The sequence below is a fragment of the Diplotaxodon limnothrissa genome, linkage group LG7, assembly GCF_057381915.1.
Source record: "Diplotaxodon limnothrissa isolate DT_005_m linkage group LG7, D_limnothrissa_male_GT1.1, whole genome shotgun sequence".
Classification (NCBI taxonomy): domain Eukaryota; kingdom Metazoa; phylum Chordata; class Actinopteri; order Cichliformes; family Cichlidae; genus Diplotaxodon; species Diplotaxodon limnothrissa.
In genome coordinates this window covers 69,498,530-69,526,528 of record NC_140602.1, presented here as the reverse complement: position 1 = coordinate 69,526,528, position 27,999 = coordinate 69,498,530, and the positions used below count along the sequence as shown (strand labels likewise).

Here is a 27,999-nt window from a genome sequence, read left to right as displayed (position 1 = left end):
GGTCGATGGGTCACATGAGGTGGAAATCTGCAGGTCTTTGCAGATTTTTGTGAAATGCAGTAAAATAATTACCATAAATGAGAGAAAAGCAGCTACAGTGAAGAGCAGGAACCTTCTAGTAACCGCAGTGTGATGCTCAGAGAGCTCCTTGGTGTTTCAGGACATCTGCAGCTCAGCTGGACTCATTTCTACTGAAGACAACTGATTACAAAGCATCAGCTCCAACAAAAGGTAACAGTTTTAAAGGTTATTGGGGGAAGGCGGGGCTTCCTCTAGTGTACGTTGAAATAAAACGCGTCCTTCAGGTGTTCGGAGCATCAGCCAGGTTTAACGTCAGGGTTCGTTATGTGTTTCTGAAGCTCTCTGAAGTATTAGATGGAGACAATAACTGTTTCAGCAGCAGCTTTACTCTCTGCACGCCTCAACAACAACAAAAACACTTCCTGTTTACGGCCCTCATGGTACTTCACTGCCCAATCAGAAGCCTGGAAATCCTATACTCGGATTCAATTCAATTTTATATACTGTAGCGCCAAATCACAACAAAAGTCGCCTCAAGGCGCTTCAATAATACAGAGAAAAACCCAACAATCATATGACCCCCTATGAGCAGCACTTTGGGTCAGAGCAAACGTAGAAAAGGATCCTGGTGTTATTTGTCTCTCAGCAACAGTTCATAACTTCAACTCATCCATGTCACCTAAAAGGTAAACCTGTTTCTCCATCACCTGCTCAGCTCTGATGATCCAGTAAGGACATCTCCTGCTTTCATCTTCATGTTTCCCTCTCACCAGATAACCAAACCATATCATGACCAGCAGGTTTACAGCTGTGGCTCCAGCAAACATCAGCTGATACTAGAAATTAATATTAAATAAATTCTAACAACAGCGACATCCGCTGGTTTCTGGCACAAAGTGGGCGATAAACAAACAAGAGAGAAAAGCCGATCAGCTGATCATTGATCAGTTTCATGATTGAAGTAGCAACAGGAGAGAGAATGAGAGAAGAAGAGGCAGCTGTGCAGCAAAGACACAGAATAACTCCAGCTTTGTGTCTTTTTCATTGTAGCTGAATTACGGGACAAACTGTTCCTTTTCACCTCAATAAGAAACGCGTAATATTTTCTCTGAATGCAAGACGATTCTGTTTTTTATGGGACGGTTGGCAACTCTAATACCTAACCTTATAAATAAAATAAGATAAAACAAGTTCAACATCAGTAACATCAAAGCACCACCCAGCTGTATATAAAATCCATCATGCTAGCTAGTACACAGTACGAGTTATTGTAACTGACTGTAAAAAGTCAGCACAACGAAAATAAACTCCACCTTAACTTGGTTTATATCTGACTAGGGATGGGTATCGTTTAGGTTTTATCCGATACCAGTACCAAACCGGTACTTTTGAAATGGTGCCGGTGCTTAAACGGAGCTCAAACCGGTGCTTAAAGAATGGAGAACACACACTTTGTCCAAAAACCTCTCATGTTCAGCTGTTTTTTGTAAAAAGACAACAATGTTAGCCTTTTCTGCAGCTATGGGGCATATATATGGGCAGAAATCTGTGCCATCAGAAACTGAATTTGAATAAGTTCAATTTGAATTTGAATAAGTTCAGATTGAATCTGAATTGTAACTTGAATAAATGCTTTTGAAAACTGAATTTGAATTAGTCTAATTTGAAATTGAATTTATGGTTTGAAAATGATCATCACTAAATTGAAATTGAATTTTATATTTTGAAAATGAATTGATTTGCTTTGAAACTGCATTTTATCCAAAGTTGTCATCTTGGACCCTCTCAGAGTACCCCTCTGTATGCTTGCAGAGACCCCTACAGTAGGGAAACATGCAAAACGGTGTCCAAACCTTTGTATTTTAGCTTTATTTATGTCTTACACAGCATCCCAACTCTTTAGCTAACTTAATAACTTTAGCTAACGTGAATAGTTAGTCTAATTCATTAGTGCAGCATTACTGGATCACCTCTGTTTGAAGTGATATAATATGATATACAACTATCACTGTGTTTAACTACCATAATAATTCTTAGGGTACTGAGTGCATGCTTAATTAGATTTTTTTTTTTTTTAAAGCATACTGCTCCATTAATATGTTTGACAGGCTGAAGTTGTCGGGTCACCTCCTAAATCGACCATCTTTTACAGGAGTTTTGTGCCAGAAATGGAGTGTCCACTGAAGACTGAAGATACTGAATCTCTACGCCTTGCCATTGATCCCTCTTGTGCCTTCATCTAGACAAGAGACATTAACTTAACCACTCTCATATGCTCTGTACCTACATCACCTTCCCTGACAGTCGTAGCTTGGCTCATCTGAGGGTGAAATTATAAGAATGTGTTATTTTGCAAAGTGCTCTCTAGGGTTCCTAAATAAAATATGGCATTGAGGTCATTTCTTTTGAATTAATCCCTTCTTCTGAAATATAAGAACCTCTCCTGGTTTTAATGGCACTTTGGATTTCTTTACTTTCTGTTCCACTTCCAAACCCAAATAGATGCTGACAAGCTGCCACAGTAACATGGAAGAGGGAAAGAAGTTGGAAAGGACTACTACAAATAAACCTAATGCCTAACAATGTAAAATAAGAACAACAATAATAATAAAGATAAAAGATGAAGTAACAAGTTTTTAGTTTTTTCCAAATGATCATCCAGATGTCTGTGACATGTGATGACAAACACCATAATGGAAGGCCTTAGTCATCACATGCTTAAACTCATCATATATTTTTGCATATGCTGAACAGGCAGTCAGACATGCTGTAACTGTGGGGTAGAAAACAGCATGAACACCATACGGCAGGGGTCTCAAACTCCAGTCCTCGGGGGCATGGAAAAGTTGCATGACACTGGCCCTTGAGGACTGGAGTTTGAGACCCCTGTCATATGGAATATGACAGGTGTGGTTGAACTGCATGAAGACTCTGAAGCTTCTCTTCTCTTCTGGCAGGACAGGAATGTGGCCTTGTCCTGAGATCCACTGTAAGGATGTACTTAGAGTAGAACTGGACTGTCACCGGCCTCAGGCTCTTCACCCTTTTCAAAGACAAAGCAGTCATTTAGATAAAATATTAGATATTGTTTACCTGTAAATGCACAAAGTAAATTTAGAAATGTAATTATTGTCAAGAGTGAACAAGCACTGGTAGTGTAATCTACAGCTGTGGCCAAACGTTTAGAGAATGAGAAGTGTTGTTTGCTTATTTACAAAGTTTGCTGTTTCAGTGATAGTTGTATATCATATTATATCACTTCAAACAGAGGTGATCCAGTAATGCTGCACTAATGAATCAGACTAACTATTCACTTTAGCTAAAGTTATTAAGTTAGCTAAAGAGTTGGGATGCTGTGTAAGACATAAATAAAGCTAAAACACAAAGGTTTGGGCACAGTTTTGCATGTTTCCCTACTGTAGGGGTCTCTGCAAGCATACAGAGGGGGTACTCTGAGAGGGTCCAAGATGACAACTTTGGAATTCTACTAGAAACAGTCGATCATATTTGTTGTCAAAGCTGAATTCAAGGCAAACTACGCTAAATTACCGTTTTTAGCTAACAGCTACAATAAGCATAACAGTTACTGTACGGCTATCATTTGTTAACATGACGCTTGTTCTTATACATGTAGTACATTTATTACCAACCTGAGAGTTTATCTGCTGGTCATTCGACATGACGAATGACTTCTGAAGTCTTAATTCAGCTCAAGACGCTGTAGATTCCCGTCAGTAACACTTTCGGTCCGCTAGTAAAACGTAGTTCTATTCATCTGCGCTTGAACCGGAACCGGATGTAAGTTCTAAAAAACTGAATTTTGGAACTGAAACTGAATGGTGAGAAGTGAAACTGAATGGTGAGAAGTGAAACTGAAATTATTCGAGAGCTGAATTTTTAAAGGATAAAATGCAGTTTCAAAGCAAATCAATTCATTTTCAAAATATAAAATTCAATTTCAAATTAGACTAATTCAAATTCAGTTTTCAAAAGCATTTATTCAAGTTACAATTCAGATTCAATCTGAACTTATTCAAATTCAGTTTCTGATGGCACAGATTTCTGCCCATACATATATGGTATCACTCTTGGCTGGAAGCAGTGCTTAAACAATGGAAAACACAAACTTTGTCCAAAACCTCTCATGTTTAGCTGTTTCCCACTTTTTCTTTGGTCATTTTAGCCTTTTTGGCCAGGGTGAAGGGAGTATCTGCCATCAAACAGGAAGACAGCCGCATGTAGCTATGATGATGTTTGCTAGTTCACCTTACATGCATTAATGTAATAACATGGTTAGCCTGCTCAACGTAAATTACACACGAACAACATTAAGCTACTCACGCAGAGAAGAACGGCTGCTGCTGCCATCATCCATCATCATTTCTGCTACACTGGCAGGGCTAGGGGCCAGGACGCTCCTCTTCGGGTTCTTGGGGGATGTTGCTAACTCCGGGTCAGATAACAGGCAACCCACCCGCAGTAGATGTGCTCGGTGTGAGGTCTCACAGCAAGCTATCAAATACGGTGCATTTCTTGGCTTTTAACAAAACGCTATGCGTCTCCAGGTGTTTCATCAGATTCGAGGTGTTACCTCCTTTGACAGTATCACAGTATCAGCTTAAAGCACTTGTTGCTGCTGAGTTTGCATCTTCTGCTGTGAAGTACAGCCAGACTTTGACCGCTTCGCTTTGGGCATTTTTAATCTGTAGCTCTAAAAGAACGTACATACCCGGGCCCGCCTACTATCCTCGGAAACGTAAAATGATTGGCTAGAATCTAAAGTATATGACATCTCAGGGGGGAAAAAAGCAGCAAAATGTGCGCTGCTTTTCGGTCTGGTTACTACCGTTTATGTCAGAACCGGTGCCATCATGGCACCGGATACCGGTACCCATCCCTATATCTGACCCAGATAGACTGCCGCCTCGGGTCTCTGCTCCTCCTGCCTTTCCGTCATCCACCTGCCAGCGTGTTGCATATGCTGGATTCCACCACTTGCTAATCAAAGGAGCTTGCAAAGAAAAGCGTCTGGACTTCTTTAAGTTGCTTGAAGACGTTTCACCTCTCATCCGAGAAGCTTCTTCAGTTCTAAGGTCAAATGGTGGAGAGTCCCAGATATAAACCTAGTGGGAGTGACCCCCCACAGAGGGACAAAAGGACCCCCTGATGATCCTCTAATCGCCTGAGCCAAGGTGTGAAACTGGGTGTGGGTCCCAATCAGCCAGAGTTTCGGGTGTGTTCATTGTGAAACCTGCCCCCACCTTATCATGCGATTTCCTGAGGTCAGAAGGCCCAGGATGTGAGTGGGCGTTAAGGCGTCTGGGAAGGGATCTCAAAACTGGATTATAGATGGCAGAGAGTTGGTGTCGTAAACCCCCGCCTCTGTTCAAAGATGGTCGCTCACAGTGGACATAGATGGCTTCTTTCACTCCTCTTTCAAACCATCTGTCCTCTCTGTCCAAAATGTGAACATTGGCATCCTCGAAAGAGTGACCTTTATCCTTAAGATGCAGATGGACTGCTGAGTCTTGTCCTGTGGAGGTGGCTCTTCTGTGTTGTGCCATGCGCTTGTGAAGTGGCTGTTTGGTCTCTCCAATGTAGAGGTCTGAGCATTCCTCGCTGCACTGTACAGCATACACCACATTGTTAAGTTTGTGTTTTGGCGTTTTGTCTTTCGGGTGAACCAGTTTGTGTCTGAGCGTGTTGCTGGGTCTGAACACGGGATGTCATGCTTGGAGAAAACTCTCCTGAGTTTCTCTGATACACCGGCTACATAGGGGATGACAATGTTGTTGCGTCTGTCCTTCTTATCCTCCCTCGCTGGTGTCTGGTCTTCTTTTCTGTGCCTCTTTGCTGACTTTAAGAACGCCCATTTAGGATAGCCGCACGTTTTGAGTGCTTCCTTTACATGTGTGTGTTCCTTCTTTTTCCCTTCAGGCTTAGAGGGAACATGTTCTGCCCGGTGGTGTAGGGTCCTGATTACTCCAAGTTTGTGTTCCAGAGGGTGATGGGAGTCAAAGAGGAGGTACTGGTCCATGTGTGTGGGCTTCCGGTAAACTTCGATGTTGAGTTTGCCGTTCTCTTCAATGTGCACAGCGCAGTCCAGGAAAGGTAATGTTACTGAATCTGTGGAAGCTCCACAATAGCCACCACCAAACAACAAGTTATTTTTTCACATCTCCCTTCATCTGGCCAATCCACCACCTTTCAGTGTTTATACCGTTACGGAAAAAAACGAAAAAACCCCCCAAAAACCCTTGGCCCATAAAAACGAAAAATCATCATCGGACATACCAGTCCAGCTATGACTGGAGGCCAAGGTAATGCCATCCAGAGTAAGAATCTGCTTAGATACCATATTTCTAAGCTTTTCAGGGCCGAGTACAATAACCTCAGTTTGATCTGAATTAAGAAGCAGAAAGTTAGCGGCCATCCAGGTCTTTAAGACATTCCTGCAGTTTAACTCATTGGTGTGTGTTATCTGGCTTCATGGACAGATAGAGCTGGGTGTCATCTGCATAGCAGTGTAAATGTATGCTATGTCTTCTAATGATGCTGCCTAAGGGAAGCATGTATAATGTAAACAGAATTGGTCCTAGCATTGAACCCTGTGGAACTCCATAATTAACCTCAGTGTGTGAAGAGGACTCTCCATTTACATGCACAAACTGGAGTCTATTAGATAGATATGATACAAACCACTGCAGTGCAGTACCTGTAATACCTACAGCATGTTCTAATCGCTCTAATAGGATATTATGGCCAACAGTATCGAACGCTGCACTGAGGTCTAGCAGGACAAGCACAGAGATGAGTCCACTGTCAGAGGCCATAAGAAGATCATTTGTAACCTTCACTAAAGCTGTTTCTGTGCTGTGATGAGCTCTGAAACCTGACTGAAACTCTTCAAATAAACCTCTGCAGATGATCTGTTAGCTGTTTGACAACTACTCTTTCAAGGATGTTTGATATAAAGGAAGGTTGGAGATTGGCCTATAATTAGCTAAGACTGCTGGGTCTAGAGATGCTTTTTGAGTAAAGGTTTAACTACAGCCAGCTTGAAGGCCTGTGGTACATAGCTGATTATTAGAGATAGGTTGATCATATTTAAGATCGAAGAATTAATTAATGGCAGGACTTCTTTGAGCAGTTTTGTAGGAATGGGGTCTAAAAGACACGTTAATGGTTTGGAGGAAGTAATTATTGAAGTTAACTCAGAAAGATCAATTGGAGAAAAAGAGTCTAACTTAACATCAATGGTACTAAGAGTAGCTGTAGATAATATTACATCTGTGGGATGATTATTGGTAATTTTTTCTCTAATGATAAAAATTTTATTTGTGAAGAAGTTCATGAAGTCATTACTAGTTAACGTTAAAGGGATGGTTGACTCAACAGAGCTCTGACTGTTTGTCAGCCTGGCTACAGAGCTGAAGAGAAACCTGGGGTTGTTCTTATTTTCTTCAATCAGTGATGAATAGTAAGATGTTCTGGCTTTGCGGAGGGCTTTCTTATAAAGCAGCAAACTATTTCTCCAGGCTAAATGATGATCCTCTAAATTTGTGACACGCCATTTCCTCTCCAGATTACGAGTCATCTGCTTTAGGCTACGTGTTTGAGAATTATACCACGACCAGTGATACTCTACCACAGAGCGAGCGAACACCAAGTGACAGCGCCACCAAGAGTCAGGAGTCAGCTCCAACGATAGATGCAGGAAAACCAACTCGGAATATTCAACTCATACTTGTTACTGCTCTGAGCGTACACATGTAAATATCAGAACATGTGAGCACCATATGGAACATCAGCAGCTCTATAACCCTCATAAACACTTCTTTGTGTATCAAATGACATAAATTTACTTCTACACATTTAGTTTGTTGGGATCTGGTCAGCTTGATCGTCACACTGGAGTTTTTATGTTAGGTTTTCGATCACGCCTCAAATGTGTTTAAAAATAATTTAACAAATCTCGTCACATTTGCCAAAACCCCGAGGGCGGGGTTTGCGCTGCACGCCTGTCGGCTTTTTCACATGTGACTGAGACCCGACAGTCACATGTGACCCGTCTCTGTCCTCTGTCACAGCTGTGGTTGCAGAGTGAGGATGAGCGCAGGGTTACCCAAAGTCTCAGGGGAGCCTCAGAGCTTCTGTTCGGTACAAACTGAAGAGAGAGACAGCTGAGGATGAATGCCGGCCTCCGTGGAGGCTTCCTGCTCAGCCAATGGGCCGTTGCAAGGGAACTTAATTGAAAAGTCCAACATCATGTTTCCCATTTACTCTCCTCCCTCACCTAGCTGAGATTAAAACCAATGTAGTGAGCAATGTTTGCGATGTATAGGCAAATGAAACGCAGCCAGGCGTACTGCACGCCAGTTTTTATCTGCCACTTCCTCCAGTAAAGCGCTATATAAATACAGGCCATTTACCATTAAATTCCTGAATCGATTTTTTAATATAAATTTATTTTGCCCGAAATGCCAGAATCTCAGGTGACATCTCACAAAATTTCAAGAACCACCAAACAGCTAAGACAGTAAATGAGAGCAGGAACACGGATTCTGCACAAAGACTTAAACACACAGCGCGACCCGCAGATCAGAATCAGCGAGCTGTGACTTTCTCACGGTCGGGGCTGAAAGCCGACAGCTCGCTGACTCTGATCTGTCGGCAGATCCGCGCTTTGTGTTCACGCCCTTTATGAGCAGATTCTAAAGCTGTTAGTTTGATGTCTCTCCAAACAATATTGACCAAACCAGCAGCAGAAGAAGATCCAAACGCTTCACATAAACATCGTCATGAATTCACTCTGACTTTCACTGTTTTGCTTCCACCGCGATGCACAGCTCTCTCTCTCTCTCTCTCTGTACTTCAAGAACAGTTTCCCTTTCTTCATTATTCGCTTGCTTGTTACGCACAAGTCTAACGTTGTTTACAGGCTGTCAGCCGCTGTTTTTTTCCCTTTTACATTCTTCCGAAAAGAGGAGTTGGCCGTCCGACTGCGGTCTGGAGTGTGGAGCCTTCCTGCTGCTGCGGAGTCGGGGCGGTCTGCCTCCCCCCACCGCAGGGAAAAGGGAAACACCACCTGGGTCTGGGTACAGTCCCCCCCTCCAGGGGCAAGGGCACCTAGACCCGGTTTGTAGAGTACGCTTGGGGAGTGTGATCGTGTGTACAACGTCTCTTTATGTCTGTCTCCACGTTGGTTGAGTGTGGAGTAAGTGCATATGAGAGCATGAGGGTGGGAATGGATGTTTGTATCTGTGTGTGCCTGTATGTCTGTGTCTATATGTCAGGTTGGGTGTCAGGCGCCACCTCTCTGGGGACATCTCAGGCCCTCCAAGGTTTGGAGGCCTATCTCCCCCTACCACCACTTCCCCTGCCAGTGGCGGACTCCCTCAGACATCGGTGCGTTGGTGGTTCTTTGTGTCCGGGGATGGGCGTCCAGGTACACACCGGCTCACTCCTTGGCGGCCGCTTATCGGGGCCTGGAGCCTGGGGCTCGCTCGGGCCACTTCTGAGGTGGGGTGCCCCCGGCCTCTCGGCCTGGGGCTCGGTCACTCAGGCACGGCTGGCTGCCGGCGGAGCTCATTGGCGCGTCACTGCAACTCCCCCTGGCTTCTGCTCCGCGGCTGCTGAGTGAGCCCTCATCTGGGACTCTCCTCAGCTCTTACTGGAACAGTGGCGCGGCTGCCCCTCTGTTGGTCTTCCTTGGTCTCTTGTGTTCTGGGGGCCTCTGGATGTCTGGAGTTTTGATCTCCTCCATACCTGCTTCATGCCCTGGAGGACGGGGCTGTGGCCCCCCCACACCCTCTAGCAGATCATTACATGAAGGAACCTTTTAAAAAAACAAGCGCGTCCATGCTCACAGGTGTACACACGGGTGATCACACCCACAAACTACACCCTTTTTGGCTCCTACCTCAAAGCACACTGTGTTCTGTTGATCTTATGTGCTGCACAATAATGTTTAATATTTAGTATTTACTGTCATATTCCCATATATCATTGTGATGTTGTTTATTCTATTACTCTTGTTCTCTTCTGCTTGCTTTCTTTTTTCTTTCTCAGCAGGTGATCCAGGTGATTGATATATGCATTTTTTTTCTCTGCCCGTTCTGTTGGTTTTTGTCTTTTGCCCTTCTCCCCCGTCCCTCTTCTCAGCTGTTTCTCTTTCCCTCTTTCTTTCTCCCCTTCTTTCCCCCAGTCAAGTCTGTCCCGTATTCAGTAAGTGAAAATAAAATAAACAATAAAAGGTGAATCAAATGGACCATTACGGCAAGGCTGGGATGGTCAGTTTGGTAAAGTAAATCCGTTGGGCATCTTTCTTTGCCTTTAGACAACAATTCTGATGCAAAAGAGCCAAATGGGACAGGCCAAAAAAAAAACAAAAAAAAAAACAAAACATTCTTCCGAAAAGAAAACCTCATTTCTGCTGTTCAATACTGAACAAATTTAAACTTTTTAAAATTATTCAAAATGAAAAACGCTTAACCGCGTCGCTAATAAAACCGCTGTAACTTCAGAGGTAACGTTCATGTGTTGATTAATGGTTTTCTTTCGTTTTTGATGTACTGCAGAATACTTTTATAAAATCCAGGCCAGGAAAACCACCTTCATGTGTTTCTGTGTTTTATCTTCAGCTACTTTGACACAAAGGCCTCTGCTGTGATGCTCACACCTGTGATAAAGTCTTGCGTGTGTCAGCTTCCTTTTTATAGATACAAAAATATGTAAATATACTGATCTGAATTATAATATTTCTGACTGTCAAAATTTCCCAGATTTAAATCGAATCGTGGATCGAATCGATTCGGGACCTTGTGAATCGGAATTGAATCGATTCTAGAAATCAGTGACGATACCCAGCCCTAGTATTCTGGGAATTTTATTATCATTTTCTGACACAGGCGCTGCATCCATCATCGTGCTCTGCTGATAAGATATGAACAAAGACCTGAAGCAAAACTAAACACACTGAACATCGACCACAAGGCTGTCAAAATAAAACAGGAAAAGGGCAGACTAAGACGCACGAATAGGGGAACAGGGAAGTGACAGTGCGAGACGAGAGGTGGAAACGGCTATGGACGAACGCACGCGACAGATCGAGGAGGCGTGGACTAAACACGAGGAGGGGAAAACGGGGAAAACCCAGACACACAAACAGAGACACACAGAGAGGAGACAAGTAACTAAACTGATGCGTGACAGAGACCAAAGCACAAGAAAAGTCAAAACGTTGCGTTCAATGAGCAAGAAACATGACATTAACACATTTATTAGATCACCTGGGATAAAAACAAGAAAACACTAATATCTCTGAAGCCTGTGAGAAACTGTTTTAATGATGTTTCTTGTTCTGTAAATACATCATCAAAGCACTTGAATTTTTCTGCTTTTTTGTAAAAAGGTACATTTTAAAAAACGTGGATACAAAAATGATTAAATTTTAGCATTAAACTGCTAAGTGTAATCATTAAACGTTTGGCTTCATGATTATAGAAAACAAGTTATTTTATCATTTCCAGTTGAATATTTTTGTCATGGGTTTAAATTCAAAGACATGCTGAGATATGTTGATGTTAGAGGGGCAGCAGATCATTTTCCCCTCAGAGGAACGAGGTTTATGGTTTCTTTGACGTCATCATCGGTGTTTTCCTGTTTGTGCGCAGAGGTTCCTGGGCGGAGGAACGAGCGTTTCTACGACTGCTGTAAGGAGCCGTACCCTGACGTGACCTTCACCGTGGTGATGAGGAGGAGGACGCTCTACTACGGGCTCAACCTCCTCATCCCCTGTGTCCTCATCTCCACCCTCGCCCTCCTCGTCTTCCTGCTGCCCGCCGACTCCGGAGAGAAGATCTCCCTGGGTGAGCGCTCAGCTCTCTTTATCGGTGATGACAGTTACTCCGATTCTTAAAGTACTTCCTCAAAGACTTTCCAGACTAGTAAAATTCACACACTGTGAGAGTGTTCAGTGTGAACAGAGGCAAAAGCACAAGATTACAGAGAAAAACCAAATGAGCAGCGCCCGGCGGCAGCAGGGAGGAAAAGTCCTTTTAAACAGGAAGAAGCAGAAACAGACTCAATGCTTCCACCTTATTGTGAGCAGAGCAGCAGGAACAGTCCAACACGAAGGAAACAAAGCAGGATGGAGATAAGGCCAAAACACCGAGTCACACAAAGGCACAGAAATGTGCTCTGATCTGAAAGAATACATTACTGGAATATAGATGTAACGTGTTTTCATTCGAGGTCGTTACCTGTAAGATGTTCTGCTTCTCCTGTTTGAGCTTCAGTTCGATGTTTTGCTGAAATTTGCACCAGTCAGAAAACGATGTCACAATTAAACATCCTGTGTAGAAAGATAAACTCTGTGAAATAGCCCGAGACTGCACATATTCTATAAATATAACTTTAGCACAGTCGGGTCCATTATACTCTCGCTGAAGTGGCCCTCGCCCATCTGGAACAGCGATTACCTGACAAAAGAGAGTCGCCCGCTAATTCTGTTCACATCCACCTGATATTCACCTTCTTCTGTTGTGAACATGTTGCATGGACCTTTCTTTAAAGACAGACGCCGCTCAGTCCCAACACTAGAACTATAACTGGAGACTGGAGGATTGTTTATGAGTAAAGTTAACCCTTTAAAACCGGTCGGAGCGGGCACGCTCCGTTTTGCGCAACTACTTTTAAATCCTTGTAGCACTGCAACCGCATAAGCTAGCGCAATAAGTTTTTTTGCATATGAAGCCGGAGGAGTTGTACTTACATCTTATGCCATCAGCTTGTCCTCGGTCACAGTTTCCTTCCACATAAAGCTTTGCAAAAACTGCATAAAAAGCACTTGCAGCAACGAAAACATAATATTCCAGAAACACGCTTTGCCGCTCCGATCAGCTGTTTGTAACACTTCCTAGGTTGGAATAGACGTCAGCGCAAACTTTTCCATGTCCGCCATGACCTGCCTGAAACCGGAAGTGACGTCATTTTCGCTGAAATGTAGTTTTTTACCATCAGGACCTTATGAGCCTATACTTGTGTTTTTAAAAGTTATCTTTGACTTTATGACTTTCTGTGTCGTTTCTGGGATGCTTAGGACTCATATTGCACTGCTGGAAATAGTTTATTTTGATGCACATGCTGTTTTTTTGCAAATTTGCATCATAATATTTATTTTCGTTTTTCCTGCAGTATATAAAAATTGGTGTATTTCAAAAATAAAACTATGAAGACACTCAAAATAAATTTCCTGTGGTGGGAAACTATTTTGTGCAACTTTTTTGTATTTACAGTTTTGAGGGATAAACCTCTTAAATTTCTCTAACTAGAAATATATGTTAAAAAAACAAAAACGATTTTCATTTTTTTTTGTAGTTTATTGCACTTTTTTGCAATTTATGTAATTACTATGCACTTAATGCATACATATTATTAAAATTTGGGCTATAATGATTGTATTGATGTATAGCAACTTGAAATGCTCCCAAAAATGGCTCCACAGCATGTAAAAATATAATATAAGCTCTGGCGGACTTGGTTCTATGGTAGGTCTTAAAGGGCTAAGAGACAAAAATCATTCCTGAGCTTCTCTCTGTAAATCGCTCCCTGGAAATCTGCGCGTTAAATCATTGATTGAACGATAAGGAAAGAAGGATGCAGGAGAGAGGATGTCAGCACAGGAGGACATGAAACACGTGAAGCGATGTATGTCATCAGATCCAGTTTGCCTCGTTGGTGTGAACTGAACCGGAGGGTCATCGCTGATGAGGGCATCTTTTAAAGCTTTCTGTTGAAAGCAGCACTTGAACTGACAAATGAAACCAGAAGCGTGTGCTTCGTTTTTCCTGACATCCACAAGGTCGTGTACCATGGATTTATCCCCCAGAGAGAGACTGTCGCTGTGGAGTTCTCCTGTAATGTCCCGCGGCATCTAAGGGAGACGCCTGAAAGGGCCGGGGGTTTCTATCACACTAACACGACCTTCAGTCACCACCGCCACGAAAAACACTCACAGAAGGAGATCCAGCAGCCATCACAGAGGGACGACAGCAAACACGGTATGACTCCAAGAGCAAATCACAAAGAGCAGTAAAGTGCTCTGCAGGTGTGAGATGATGGTGTTCAGGTGAAGCTTTCTGAAGGCCTCACATCAGAGCAGAAACGAGAGATTTCTGAACAGCTGGAAGAATCAGAAAATATGTTTCTGTCATTTTTTCAGGCTGGTCCTTACAAATATCCGTCCTAGCAGTATTCAGTCTCTCAGGGGGATGGCGGGGGTGTTTTGGACACCTGCTTCGTCCACTGAACCTGACATGACTGATGTCTCAGAGTCGATATTCATCAGCCATAAAACGTATTGGAACAGGGAGTTGGAGGTGCCAGCAGGCCTCCAGCTACTGACGGCAGACACGGCATCTTCCCCTGGAACTTTAATTTACGCTCTTAATCAAACTTGAATGTCAAGAGGGCCATCACTCTTCACATCTCCCAAAGTTCATCCGACTTTCACTGAGCCAGCGGGTCGAGACTGAACAGGACCGTTCACACATCGTCTCTGCAAAAGCAGACTGTAGGAAGGACTCCACCTGGGAGGAAACGGTGCGAGGCCGAGTTTAATAAGAAGAAACAAGGATCCAAACAGAATTCTCACAATATTCATGCGAGACACGGCAGATCGTTTTAGCCTCTCAAAGCAGCGGCCGCGCTACAAGGGGATTCATTCGCTTTGTCATAATCTGTGCCCATCGCTGCAATCCCAACCCATCATCATAAGTGAGAACAGAAAGGCATGAAAAGGTAATGATGGATTTCACTTACTCCAGCTTTAAAGTCGTTTCTTATATGAATGAGCAGCAAATAGTGATGAATTTGAGCTGTGGATGAGTCTGACAGAGACGCTAACCTGGAGCCTCGTTAATGGAAACCAGCACATTAGATCCTCCACATTTCCAAAACGGTTCGAAACAAACGAATAAGCTTGTATTCAATATAAAATTATAAAAGATGTCAGAACACTGTGAAATTGATGAGCGCACTAAAAACACGAAGCTGATGACAGGTTTGTGCCTGCAGGTATCACCGTGCTGCTCTCTCTGACCGTCTTCATGCTGCTCGTGGCCGAGATCATGCCGGCAACCTCGGACTCCGTTCCGCTCATAGGTGAGCCTCACTCAGATTATGCTGCTCATCCTTAATCCCTCCATCATCTCATCTCTTCCTGTGATGGAGTTATAATTGGAAGCCAGCACAGGAAATCTGTTGCTGGCTGCTCATAATCACCATATAAAATCCATCCTGAGCTGTAGGCTGAGGAAAACTTACTCTCCATCATTACTTTCGGTTTCCCAGTACAGCCATGATGTATTTTACTCATGCTGGACAAAATATATATATATAAACACCCAGCTCGCCCCTGCGGGCGGTTTATCCTTCAAGCTCGGGTCCTCTACCAGAGGCCTGGGAGCTTGAGGGTCCTGTGCAGTATCTTAGCTGTTTCCAGGACTAATATATATATATATATATATATATATGAAAACCTAAAAATAGTTCCAAATTCAGCTTAAAATCTTCTGGGCTGGGTGTTTTTGGTCCAACACTACCCCACTTGGCTCCTAAAATGAGCAGAAAGGGCTCGCTGCAGCCTGCAGGACCAGCTCCACTGATAATTCTGCCAATTATCACATTTATGGGAGATTAAAAACGACGAGTAACCAACACACGAGTAAGACAAACGTAAGCGTAGAGGATGTTGCAGATGTAAAAGCTGGGCAGCACTGAGTGTCCTCTGGACGTCTGTCTTTCAGCGCAGTACTTTGCCACTACCATGGTGATTGTGGGTCTGTCGGTCATCGCTACGGTCCTGGTTCTGCAGTATCACCACCACGACCCCGACGGAGGACACATGCCACAGTGGGTCAGTAACTCCACTTCTTTTCTTCTTCTGCATTTTAATTATGTAGCTCCAGCATGCGCTGATTTCTCAGTGAGGAGTCCAGTTTGGTCTCTACGTTGTGCCGAGTCAGCTTTAATGAGCTGCAGGTCCTTAACGAGGTCTGTGCTTTAACGAGCTCTGAACAAGAAGAGGCTTCGCTCCAAGAACTGATTGACTATTAATACAGACCCTATTTATTTTACAGCAGCTTCCTTCAGAAACTTCAGAAAGAACGACTACACACACACGCACACACACACACACACACACACACACACACGCACACACGCGCACACACACACGCACACACACACACACAGCACACACGCACACACACACACACACACACACACACACACACGCACACACACGCACACACACACACACGCACACACACGCACACACACACACACACACACACACGCACACACACACTTGGGGCTCTGAACAAGATTCCATTAAAGCAGAATTTAGTTTGAAGGTCAGAACTCTTACCTGTGTGTGTGTGTGTGTGTGTGCGCGTGTGTGCGTGTGTGCGTGTGTGTGTGTGTGTGTGCGTGTGTGTGTGTGTGTGTGTCACGGTCGTGTGTGAAGGTGACAGTCCTGCTCTGATGCCTCTTATGAATGTGAATGTTCCTGCTGAGGAAGAGGAGGGACGACCACTGAGGTGTGAAGGAGAAGCTGTGAGGAGGACGAGGCTGTCCGCTCCGATCACACGAGGAGTCCAGCAGTTTGTTTGTTTCAGTTTGAATGAATGAAGCGTGCAGGAGAACAGACACCTGAGAACAGGCTGTCACACACAGGCAAACAAAAAGCTGCACAGATGAACTCACCGAACGTGTGTTCAAAGTAAAGCCAGAGTTTTGGCTGCAGGTTTCTCAAACTCAGATGACATGAATGCCAAAGATAATATTCAAATATTGCCAATAGTATCACTGATTTCAGGTTCCAGTCACCTCCATGGCCACAGGTGTATAAAATCAGAAACTAGGTGAGCAGACTGCATGTGCCGTGTGGTACCGTGATAGGACGCCGCCTGTTTTATATACGCGCCGAATAGTTTTCTATACGAGATCGCTGCAAAAAGTGCAGCCTTACCTAATGTCCACCTACTGTTACTCATTATATTAAGATTTAAGCATCTAGCTGGTGTTGGTGTGGAGAGTAACCTTCAGTAATAAATCACAGCAATAGGATATTCATGTAGTTGTAAAAAGCATGATAATATATTAAGTAATCCAAAGTATTCAGGATACGTTACTCTCATTGAGTAACATAACAGAATACGTTACAATATACATTTTGGGGCATGTAATCTGTAATCTGTAGTGGAATACATTTTAAAAGTAACCTTCCCAACACTGGCTGTAGGCCACGTAAATCGCAGAGGAGATGCTGAGGCGCAGAGGTCGCCAACTTCCTGCAGAGTCAGTGGAAAGTAGAAACGGTTTGGGGATGCTGCCTTCCTGTTCCAACATGACTGCACACCAGAGCACAAAGCAAGGTCCAGGTCCATGAGTCAGTTTGGTGCAGAAGAGTCCTGGCCCCAACCCGACAGAACACATTTAGATAAAATCAGAGTGGAGACTGAGGTGTTCTTGTCCAACATCAGCGTGTGTTCTCACAAATGTTCTTCTGGAACAATCTGAAGTGCTGAGATGTTTCTGCAAACGGTTCTTCTGTGCAGCTCAGTCTTTGAACGCTGGTCTGAATGGAAGATGTCGCATATTCAGTGAAGCCCTTCTTGGTGATGGGTCAACACTCAGAGCCACAGAGGAGGATGCAGCGCTGCTGTTGTCTTGGTCTCCTGCTTGGTTTCCAGGTGGAGTAGAGCCTTCTAGAAACAGCCTGTGCCTCGTTCAGCCTGAGCATGTAGTCCTGCTGGGCTCTGTCCTGACTGGACTGCCAGGTTAAGTCAAATCCTTGACAGGTTTCAGGTTGTCATCAGTAACAGTCAGACCTATGATACGGACTGAGGCCGAGCCCAACCCGACGTTATTGGTTTGTCTTGTTCTGTAACTGGTCCGAGGACTGAGCAGATGGGAGCAAAGCACAGGTCACATAACTTGTGCACGACCCCATATGCACAGGAGGGTACAGGTCTCTACAGGAATCATGTCTCTGAACGCAAGACCGTCAGAGTGATGACATTTTATAAAACTTGTCTCTTCAAAGACTCGTTTGAGGGTTAAGACTTGTTAACATTTTGCTCTGGTGTCGTTGCACAGGGCTGGCGTCAGGACAGAAATGGTTCATATATACACGGCTGCAGTGGCGGTCTGCCTCTCGGGATCGCCGGGACACTTCCTGGGGTCCGGAGGGTCAATTCCAACGCTGTTGAAGGAATTTAAAATCCAAACACAGCTGTCAGTCAGCAGTATGATAGGAGTCGAAGTAAAATTGGTTTAAATATATTCCTGCCTGTAGTTATGGAGTCATGAGGGAAAAAAATTCATATTCGTTTTTTAATAGTGTGAAAACATGATGACTCTGATATCTTTGTCTAAAACGTAAAGTTTGTTTATGAAAATGTGACAAATACAAAAATAAGAAATCAGGAAGAAACAAATATTTACGCACCGTCAGATTTGATATTTAGAAATAAAATATTTCATACAGCTTTTGCAGAACTACGAATGCAGATTTCGAGAAGAGGTGTTCGAGATGTTGCATTATTCTTTAAACCTGCAGAAAGTTTGACATTCAAACCATGTGAGCGGCTGCTGTGGAGGTTTGTGTGACCATCACTCTCAGGGAGAAGGAAACGGCTTCAGAGCAGAAGTTTGAGTCTGGAGGGTTTCGGTGCTTTTGTGGGAAGTGAAGAGAAGTTTAAAGAACGTGAAAGGAAAGGAAATCCAGGCAGACTGTGACGGACGCGGAGAGGAAAGAAATGAAATGGCTGTAATTTAAGGTGCTGTCCGTGCTCCTCGGGATGACTCAGACTGAGCAGTTTGAGGACCGACTGATGTTCAGACTCCGTCCATCAACACTGCGTTTGACAGCTAAATATTTAATGAGTGTGTGTGTGTGCAGTGAGATATTGGACTGCTGGAGAAGATTTCCTCGGAGAGGCGAGCAGCCCCCCTCCCACTTTATTCATGCTCTATTTTTATCTGCCCACTCCTCCTGTGTCGCACACGGAGCTCGTATCTCTCTCACTCGTGCACATTTGTTCCGCATAAACATGTTTGTGCATAAATGAATTTTAATCACGTAAATATTTCCTTACTTACGCACCCTGTAAAGTCAACTTTCAGATAAGCACGCTGTAATTACTCTGCCTCTCCGTGACTCTTTTACTCTCTGACTTCTCCTGAACGTGTGAACATGTGACGCTTCACATGCATATGGAGGAGGTGATCTGATTAGACTTCAGAGCTTCTCTCTGCTTGCATTTGTATATTAACGAGCTTCTGATTTCCCAGATATTTATGCAACTCTTCTACACTGTAAGCAAATAAATCCAAACTACCGATCAGTAATTAACAAATGAGGAAAAACATTTTGGTATAAAGGATCTGCTTGTTAATGAGTTCATTTTTCTTCTGAAGAAGAAATTTCCTCGTTTCACCATAGGGCTGGGCCATATTATACCGGTACAATGCTAGGCAACGATAAGAAAATGAAACATCGGGATAGAATATGGATAAAACGCGCATGCGCAGCGGTAACCGAGAATGAGAATGGGGAAAGCAGAGTTGAGTGAAGCGGATGAACCAGAATTGGTTTGGAAAAATGGTGCAACTGAACTGGTTTGGTGTTTGTCCGTCAGATACACAACAAAGCACATTTTTTTTGTAGAACATGCAAGCGGCCGTCGTTATTGCCGTATTTGTTGGACTAAGGTGCTCGTAAATCTGGGAGTAATCTGGGTCCTAAACTCCGTCCTTTTAGGTCCCGAAGTCAAACGAACATCACTTAGAGTTAAAAACTGTCTAAATTCTTTCATCTGTAATAAAACGATCAGCTTTGCTGCTTTACCAGGTGTAACTATGAAGTTTAACTTCCAGGCATCCATGAAAACAGAATTTATTACACTTAACGGAGTTAGAAGTTAGCGGAAGTTAGCTCGCTAGTTTTGCTAGTTAGCTAAGCATGATGTAGCATGTTCTGACTGAGAGAGTTCTGAAAACATTCAAACGTACAGCTCTGCTATCACTTCCAACATGAATGAAGACAGAAAACTAAACAGCAGTGACGTTTGTGGGGTTACTGGAGTTGGACTAGGTGGTATATAATGATGTGCTACGTCAGACCTTCCCAAAGTGGGGGAGGGGGGGGGGCGCGGTATGAAAAGGGGGGGAAAAAACAACGCTTGGACACTGCTAGCATAATGGACAGGTTTTTGTCGGGGCTCCCACACAAACGCAAAGCAGGAGATGAAGCATTCCCTTTGGTTTCACCTGCACAAGTGCCGAGGTAGGTCTCCCTGCAGGATTGGTTTTCCCTGCATCGGGAGCAGCGCTGGGCTGTTCAAATCACAGACAAACAGGATCCCACATTCTTGATTTTTAGTTCACAAACACTTCTTGTAATGACTAACTACTCCTGACATTTTGGAGATGTTAGCTCTTTATACAGTAAAGTTACAGCGGGATACAAATAACATCAGGCTGATCCTGCCACAATTATCCCCCAGTTCAAATACCAGACAAACAGGATCCCACAGCTGTTTATGTTTTTGAACCTATTTTGCACAGACAGGCATTTTTTGAAAAATGTATTGACGCAATGTTGAATATTATTACACAGGAAAAAACAACTACACGTAAAATAATCACTGCCTTTGTAAATGGAGGGACAGTAGCTGTCTGTGTATGTAAGCGTGTAAAACCTGCCGATAGAGACAAAATACTGTTTATCTGCCATTCTGCAATTCATCTCATGTAAACAATAACGTGGCCACAGCGTGATGTGAATAAAGGCACATACCTTTGACGTTGCGTGATGAACTCTGTATTCCTCGTCCACATGTAAACGCAAAAAAGGAGTTTTAAAAAAAATCTCCGTTTTCAGTGATTCAAAACGCCATCTACGTGGACGAAACAGCTGCGTGTTCAAAAATACCCGTGTAGGTGCGGACGCAGCGTAAAAGAGTTAGTGGTTTATTTCCTTGCTACCTGTAATTTATTGCAGATTACTTGTATTTGCTTAATTGTTTACTAAATGTTTGAGGTGTGAAATAAACCGCAATGGAGCAAAATATGGGCGTGTGTGGTTGGAGGAAGTGTGCGTGCGTGCGCGGGGCTACATTTTTAAAACAAAGGGGGGCTCAGCAAAAAAAGTTTGTGAACCACTGTGCTATGTGATCGCTAGCGACACAGCTATGTTAGCATAACATAAACAGTGAAGCTGGAGGACGAACACTAACACTTTTCCACTTATAAAAGTTAACGTGAAGGTTCTTCATGGTTAGAAACAAATGCAATCGCATGGCAGGATGCTGTAAACGGACCAAACTTCAGTCAGGAGAACAACTGAGATAATCCATCCACAATACGAGGTTAGTCATTAATATACTGCAACAACATGGGAATAGAGCAGCTGCCAGAGAATTCAACATTAATGAATCAATGGTACAGAAGTGGAGGAAGCAAGAAGAATGAATAACGTTTGATTTATCTGACTGCTTTGTTTCACTTATGTTACGGTTTGGAGGAGGACTCAAGCGCAGGACTCCAGTTCTGATGCTCACAAGAAGGATTTATTTACAATTCACCAGGTGTATATACAAGAAGGTGCGGGGGGTGCTATATACAGCTGAGTGAGGGAAGAAGGGGTCTCCAGGGAAGTCCAGGGGGAAAGCACGCGTTCTTCAGATCATCCACACACACGATCACAGGCTCACACTCTGACACTGCCACACGGGAATCACACGGGGGAAAATCCAGGAAGCTCTGTAGACAGGGAGACAGGGTTAAGTACGACGCACAATAGGGCTGCTCAATTAATCGAATTTTAATCACGATTACGATCTGGGCTTTCAACGATCATTAAAAATGACTGAGCCGATTATTAGCCCCTCCCTCATTTATCCGCGACACCTTAAAGGCCGGTCCGTGAAAATATTGTCGGGCATAAACCGTCCGTGGCGCAAAAAAGGGTGGAGACCGCTGATTAAGAGGACCCGAGGGAAGCTCGGAAAGCTAAGCAGAAGTTATTTGGAGAGTGACTGCCGTTGGTTGAAAAGAGAGTTTAAAAAACAAACTTCAGTGGTGTTGCACACTATTTTATATTATTTTTTTAAAGTCATTGTTAACCCTTTAAAGCCGGTCAGAGCAGCACGCTCCGTTTTGCGTAACTATTTTTAAATCCCTGTAGAACCTGAACCGTGTAAGCTAGCGCAATAATTTGTTTTGCATATGAAACCGGAGGAGTTGTACTTACATCTGATGCCATCAGCTTGTCCTCGGTCACGGTTTCCTTCCACATATAGCTTTGCAAAAATTGCATAAAAAGCGCTTGCAGGAACAAAAACACAATATTCTAGAAACACGCTTTGCCGATCCTATCAGCTGTTCGTAACACTTCCCACAGTGAAATGATGCACATGCTGTTTTCTTTGCAAATTTGCATCATAGGATTGTTTTTTGTTTTTCCTGCAGTATATAAAAATTGCTGTATCTCCAAAATAAAACTATGAAGACACTCAAAATAAATTTCCTGTGGTGGGAAACTATTTTTTGCAACTTTATTGTATTTAAAGTTTTGAGGGATAAACCTCTTAAATTTCTCCAAGTAGAAATATATGTAAACAAAACAAAAGCGATTTTCAATTTTTTTTGTAGTTTATTGCACTTTTTTGCAATTTATGTAATTACTATGGACTTAATGCATACATATTATTAAAATATGGGCTATAACAGTTGTATTGATGTATAGCAACTTGAAATGCTCCCACAAATGGCACTACAGCATGTAAAAAAATAATATAAGCTCTGGTGGACTTGGTTCTATAGTAGGTCTTAAAGGGTTAAATAAATATCGTCAAATAATCGAGATCTCAATTTCAGTGAAAATAATCGTGATTATCATTTTTGCCATAATCGAGCAGCCCTAACGCACAAAGGAAAACACTCTTAATTAGACTTTCTGTAGCTTGACTTCACTAACGCGTGGTAGACAACGATCCAGCGATGAACAGCAGTCGCCTCCTGGTTTAAATGCTGATCGTCTTAATGACGACATGAAACTGCACTGAAGCTCCTCTTTTTAACTTCAGTGGATATTATACATGGTTATGCTCAGGATATGTCAGCCCATTTCTACTGGAAATGCCTTTTGGTTAAACTTTCAGCAAGGAATTTGCATTTGCACTGTTAAATGGATGGGGGGTTTTTTGCGCTAGTAAAGTTGTGCAGTTGTATTTTGTCTCGCAGAAATTATATCGTCAGTTATATCGTTATCGCAAATTTTCAAATATATATCGTGATATATATTTTTGGCCATATCGCCCTGCTCTGTTTCACCATCACAGTCTCATGGCGGTGTAATGACAGACTGACGCACTGGGCATGCAGTAGAGCTGGGCGATATGAGATTTTTTCATATCACGATATGTTTTTTTCATTTCAGGCGATAACGATATCTATCACGATATAACCAAATAACTATATTTGTAAGATTTAAATGTGCCGTTGCTCACAAGTAAAATGTGAAATAATCAGCAGCTTGTTTTTATTTAAATATTTATTTCCCATAATAAGTTCAACAGGGTAGATGTACTTAAGGAACATGAGACTTTTTCAGATAAATAAAGGCAAATATTGCAAACTACACAAAAGGCAGCCACTAAAGCGTTTAAGTTTCAAAATAGAACAAACGAAACAGACTAAATTGTCAATTCCACTTAGAAACAAAATATTAATTCTAAAAATAAATCTTAGTTTGTTTTACAGAAGAACAGACAAAACTGACTAACTTTTGTCAATATCAAATAAACTGAGAACTAAAAGGAAATTCTCAATCTCTCCTTGTTGTATAGCTGAGCTTTTCAAACAGTTTTAACAGTTACTTTAGTCTGACAAAAGCCGAATGATGAATTAGCGCTTCCAGTCAGAGACTGAGGCTACGTCCACACGTACACGGGTGTTTTTGAAAACGGAGATTTTCCGTTCTCGTTTTAAAAAATAATCCCGTCCACACATAAAGGCAGAAATGAAGGAAAACGCTGCTATGAACATGCCAAAGCAGCAGGTGGCGCTAGATTCCTAACCGTGCAGAAATGTTGGCCAATCAGAAGTCTAGAAGCCTCGGTGGGAAAAAGTAAACAAAGCTGGGGCATAGAAGCAGAACCGAGTCGTATGTGTGGACGGACAGTAACTGTGTGTATATGTAAGCATTTAAACACTGCAGAGAGTAGAATTAACAGTAACAGTATTGTAGAAGTTAATTTCACCGAAACAATAACGTGGCGCACAGTGTGACGCATGCACCAGTTTATTGTATTTCCAGACTTGCTTTCGGCACATTTACAGTGCACGCTACTCTGTTTTTTGTCAGACTTGAAATAGCCGAAATACCTTCACACTACGGAACTTCTATGGCTCTTCCGTTCGACAATCTCTTCGGCGTTGGAACCATCATCTGTTTTCTCTTCGGTCACGCTCGGTTGATTTTTCTAGTCGGCACACTCATTTCCTCCATTACGCGCTGGCTGCTTCCCAAACAAACACACGTGCGGCTTGGCACTTGTGCTGCACGTAACAAGTCACGCAACGTGACGCTGCGGCTGTGATTGGTTCGGCTCTGCGCTACTGAATTTGGATTGGCTGACCTTTTTTTTTTTTTTTTTTTTTTTTTGAGGACGAGCGGCGAGGTCTATCGCGATAGCTTAATCTCTCTATCAAGTAAAAGTTATATCGCGATACATATCGTTATCGTTCTATCGCCCAGCTCTAGCATGCAGGGTTGTGCTCTTAGTGATCAGAGAACAATAAAATACTGTGAACGGTTCAATTAAAAAACGAAACCTGAGACACAGAAAGAACAGCTGAGGTTTGCAAAGCTGCATCTGAACAAAGCACAGTGCACAGCAGCACGTTTGGAGGAAACCAAACACCTCCTGGCAACTGTCAGCGTGGTGGAGGGATGATGATTTGAGCTCCTTCCGACCGCTGACTGGCTGAAGGAAGTTCTACAAGCTACTGAATTGTAGGATGCATTCTTTACGGGGCTGCAGAAAATCCTAAGAAAATGTTTTTCACCTACTTGGTAAATGGACTCGCACCTAAATGGTGCTTTTCAACTCTGTCTGTGCACTCGAACCACTTTCGTACCACAAGCCTCATTCACCCATTCATACATGTTTCATACAAGCACTTTTAAGCTAACATTTAAATGATACAGACCAAGTAACACAAACTTCCTCAGGCACTTGTTATGATGACCCTTAATCTTTAAGGTGGGAACAGATAACAGGCTCAGAGAGAACACAAACAGAAAAGGAGTTTCCAATAATGAGGTTATTTATAAGTTTAAAGTCATGACATCCAAAAGGTGAACAAAAAGTCCAAATATTATCCAAACGGGTTTGAAGCTGTAGGGGACGAACGCACAGGGGAAGGAAGCCCTAATCAAGAAGCCAGATAAAATATATAAGAAATATATAATAATGATAAAACAGGAAACAACTTGAAGGATTCGTACTAAACATGGAGACGAGAATGAGAAGCCAAACGCACAAAGCGACATCTTAATCGTAAGTTCCAAGGAACCAAAACACAGAATCGCAAAACTGGAACTCTGATAACAGAAAAATAAATCAAATTTACTTTGAAATAATGACTTTCTTCTCTTTCTTCTTTAGACTCGTGTGATTTTGTTGAACTGGTGTGCCTGGTTCCTGAGGATGCGGCGCCCCGGCGAAGCGAAGGTCCGTCCAGCGTGTCACAACGCCGCCAAGCGTCGGCGCGGCAGCCTGTCCAGCCTGGAGCTCAGCGTCAGCCAGGGCTCGCTGCGGCACAACCCACAGGTAAATAACAGCAACCTCCTCTACGTCGGCTTCAGGGGTGTGGAAGGACTCCACTACGGATCCCCCGCTGACCCTGAGCTCCTGTGCTCACGGCTCATTGGAGGCGCCGTCGGTGCTGAGGAAGACGTGCTGAGAGCAGGAGGAGGGGTTGGAGCTGGAGGAAGAGCGGGGGGAGCAGCTGGGGGTTCGGCCTTGGAGACGGAGCTGAACCAGATCCTGGAGGAGGTGAGATACATCGCTGGGCGTTTCCGCGGCCAAGACGAGGAGGAGACGGTCTGCAGCGAGTGGAAGTTCGCCGCGGCGGTGATTGACCGGCTCTGCCTGGTGGCGTTCTCGCTCTTCACCATCCTCTGCACCATCGGGATCCTCATGTCCGCCCCCAACTTTGTGGAAGCCATTTCCAAAGACTTCTTCAGCTAAGGAGGGAAGACAGGACGAACGAGTGTCTCTATTTTTATATTTATGGAGAAATCTCACGTGCAAACCGAAAACCAACGTCTTGGTCCCAGCGCTTTGACTTCACCCTCATCGTGTCCTCGTAGAAACAATTATCCTTCAAATAAGAGATATGTCATTGCTGTACTTTTCTTTTTTCAGAACTGAACCTCTGTGGATTCCCACTGTGACCTTTGGACATTTACTCACTTATATCAAACACGTGTTCAGCCGCTCCAGACCTCATTGTTGTTTCAGACTCTTCAGTTTAGTTCGTGATGGCGGTTCTCCCAGCGCTGGAGAAGCAGAAAATCCAGGTTTAAAGAAACTGTTGAAAAATACCGTATTTCCCGGACTACAGAGCGCACCTGAATATTAGCCGCACAAGCTAAAATCAGGGGAAAATCCTGTTTTGTACATACATTAGCCGCACCTGACCAAAAGCCGCAGGTGTTTCAATGTTGACTTATCATATGTAAGAGAATATGCACAAAGCGAATTGTCAGGAAAGAGATGGCTGTTTGGAGACACACCCCTTTTATTAATACTTTGCAAAACAAGTTACGGGTACATATTTGCACAACTTTTTTGGTATATGTACAAGTAGCGGTAATTACAAGTAGGAAACATGTACTGTGCTTCATAAATGAGTAACAAATGTAGTACATAACAATAACCTACAGCACACCAGAAAAATAGATTCGGACTACCTTTTAGGCTCAGGTGCAGTGACACGGCTTTAACAAGAAGAAAAGTCAGTCATTCACCATCTTTCTCTTCTTCCTGCGCACTGAAACCACCAAAGTCCTCTTCTCCAGTGTCGGACACGAACAGGCTCAGGGTGGCTTCGTCATCCACTCTCAGCTTCTCTCCTTCGTTGTCACTTTCAGAACCAAACAAATCCTCGTTGTCAGAGTCGAACACCCTCAGAAGGGCCGTGGCGGTGTCCTCCTCTCCATCATGCAGCAGTCCAGCCCTTCGAAATCCGTTGGTGTTCGTGGATGTTTTCACACTTTTCCACGCTGTCAGAATCCACCGGTGGAGTTGGGCATAACTTGCTTTTCACAAGTTTATTCATCATCCACGCCTCCCGCTGAACGCGTAGCGCTACTTTGAAGTTTGTTTTTCGCGCTACTTCGTACGGCACTATGTTGCCTGGCGGATGGACACGTGACCAACATACCACTCTTGAACCCCGATACTGTGTGTCTGATCACATGCCCTTCCGCCAGGCAACGTAGTGCCGTACAACAGCGGAACAAACAAAAATCGTCTTACGATATGACAAAAATCATGGACAATCCATAGAAAAGCCGCACCTGACTAAAAGCCGCAGGGTTCAAAGCTTGTGCAAAAAGTAGCGGCTTATAGCCCGACAATTACGGTAATCAACCACACTCACAAATTTGGACGTCTCTTTTGCTCCAAACTGAAACAGAAACCAACTGAGGATCCCGATTGAAGAACTGAATTAAGACTTTTTGAAAAGATGTTCCTGATTTGGTTTCAAGCAGCCTGTGCTTTGAAGCAAACAACTTTGTTTTATGATAACTTTATTTAAAAAAGTTATCCCAACCTACCTTCCCTGTGTGGAAAAAGTAACTGTCCTAATACATCATGAAGTAATTGTGAT

At 43.3% G+C, this 27,999-nt stretch overlaps 1 protein-coding gene across 1 annotated transcript in view; it reads left to right on the top strand.

Annotated features, from left to right (window-relative positions):
• LOC146629739 (neuronal acetylcholine receptor subunit alpha-7-like) overlaps window positions 1–26,893 on the top strand; it is a 71,461-nt gene extending 44,568 nt beyond the window's left edge. Inside the window, exons 7-10 of the mRNA XM_085358838.1 lie at window positions 11,697–11,891; window positions 15,100–15,186; window positions 15,831–15,940; window positions 25,767–26,893. Coding sequence (XP_085214964.1) covers window positions 11,697–11,891; window positions 15,100–15,186; window positions 15,831–15,940; window positions 25,767–26,351 — 977 coding nt within the window. The 3' untranslated portion in view covers window positions 26,352–26,893. The remainder of the gene's footprint in view (window positions 1–11,696; window positions 11,892–15,099; window positions 15,187–15,830; window positions 15,941–25,766) is intronic.
• Window positions 26,894–27,999: the final 1,106 nt, after the last annotated feature.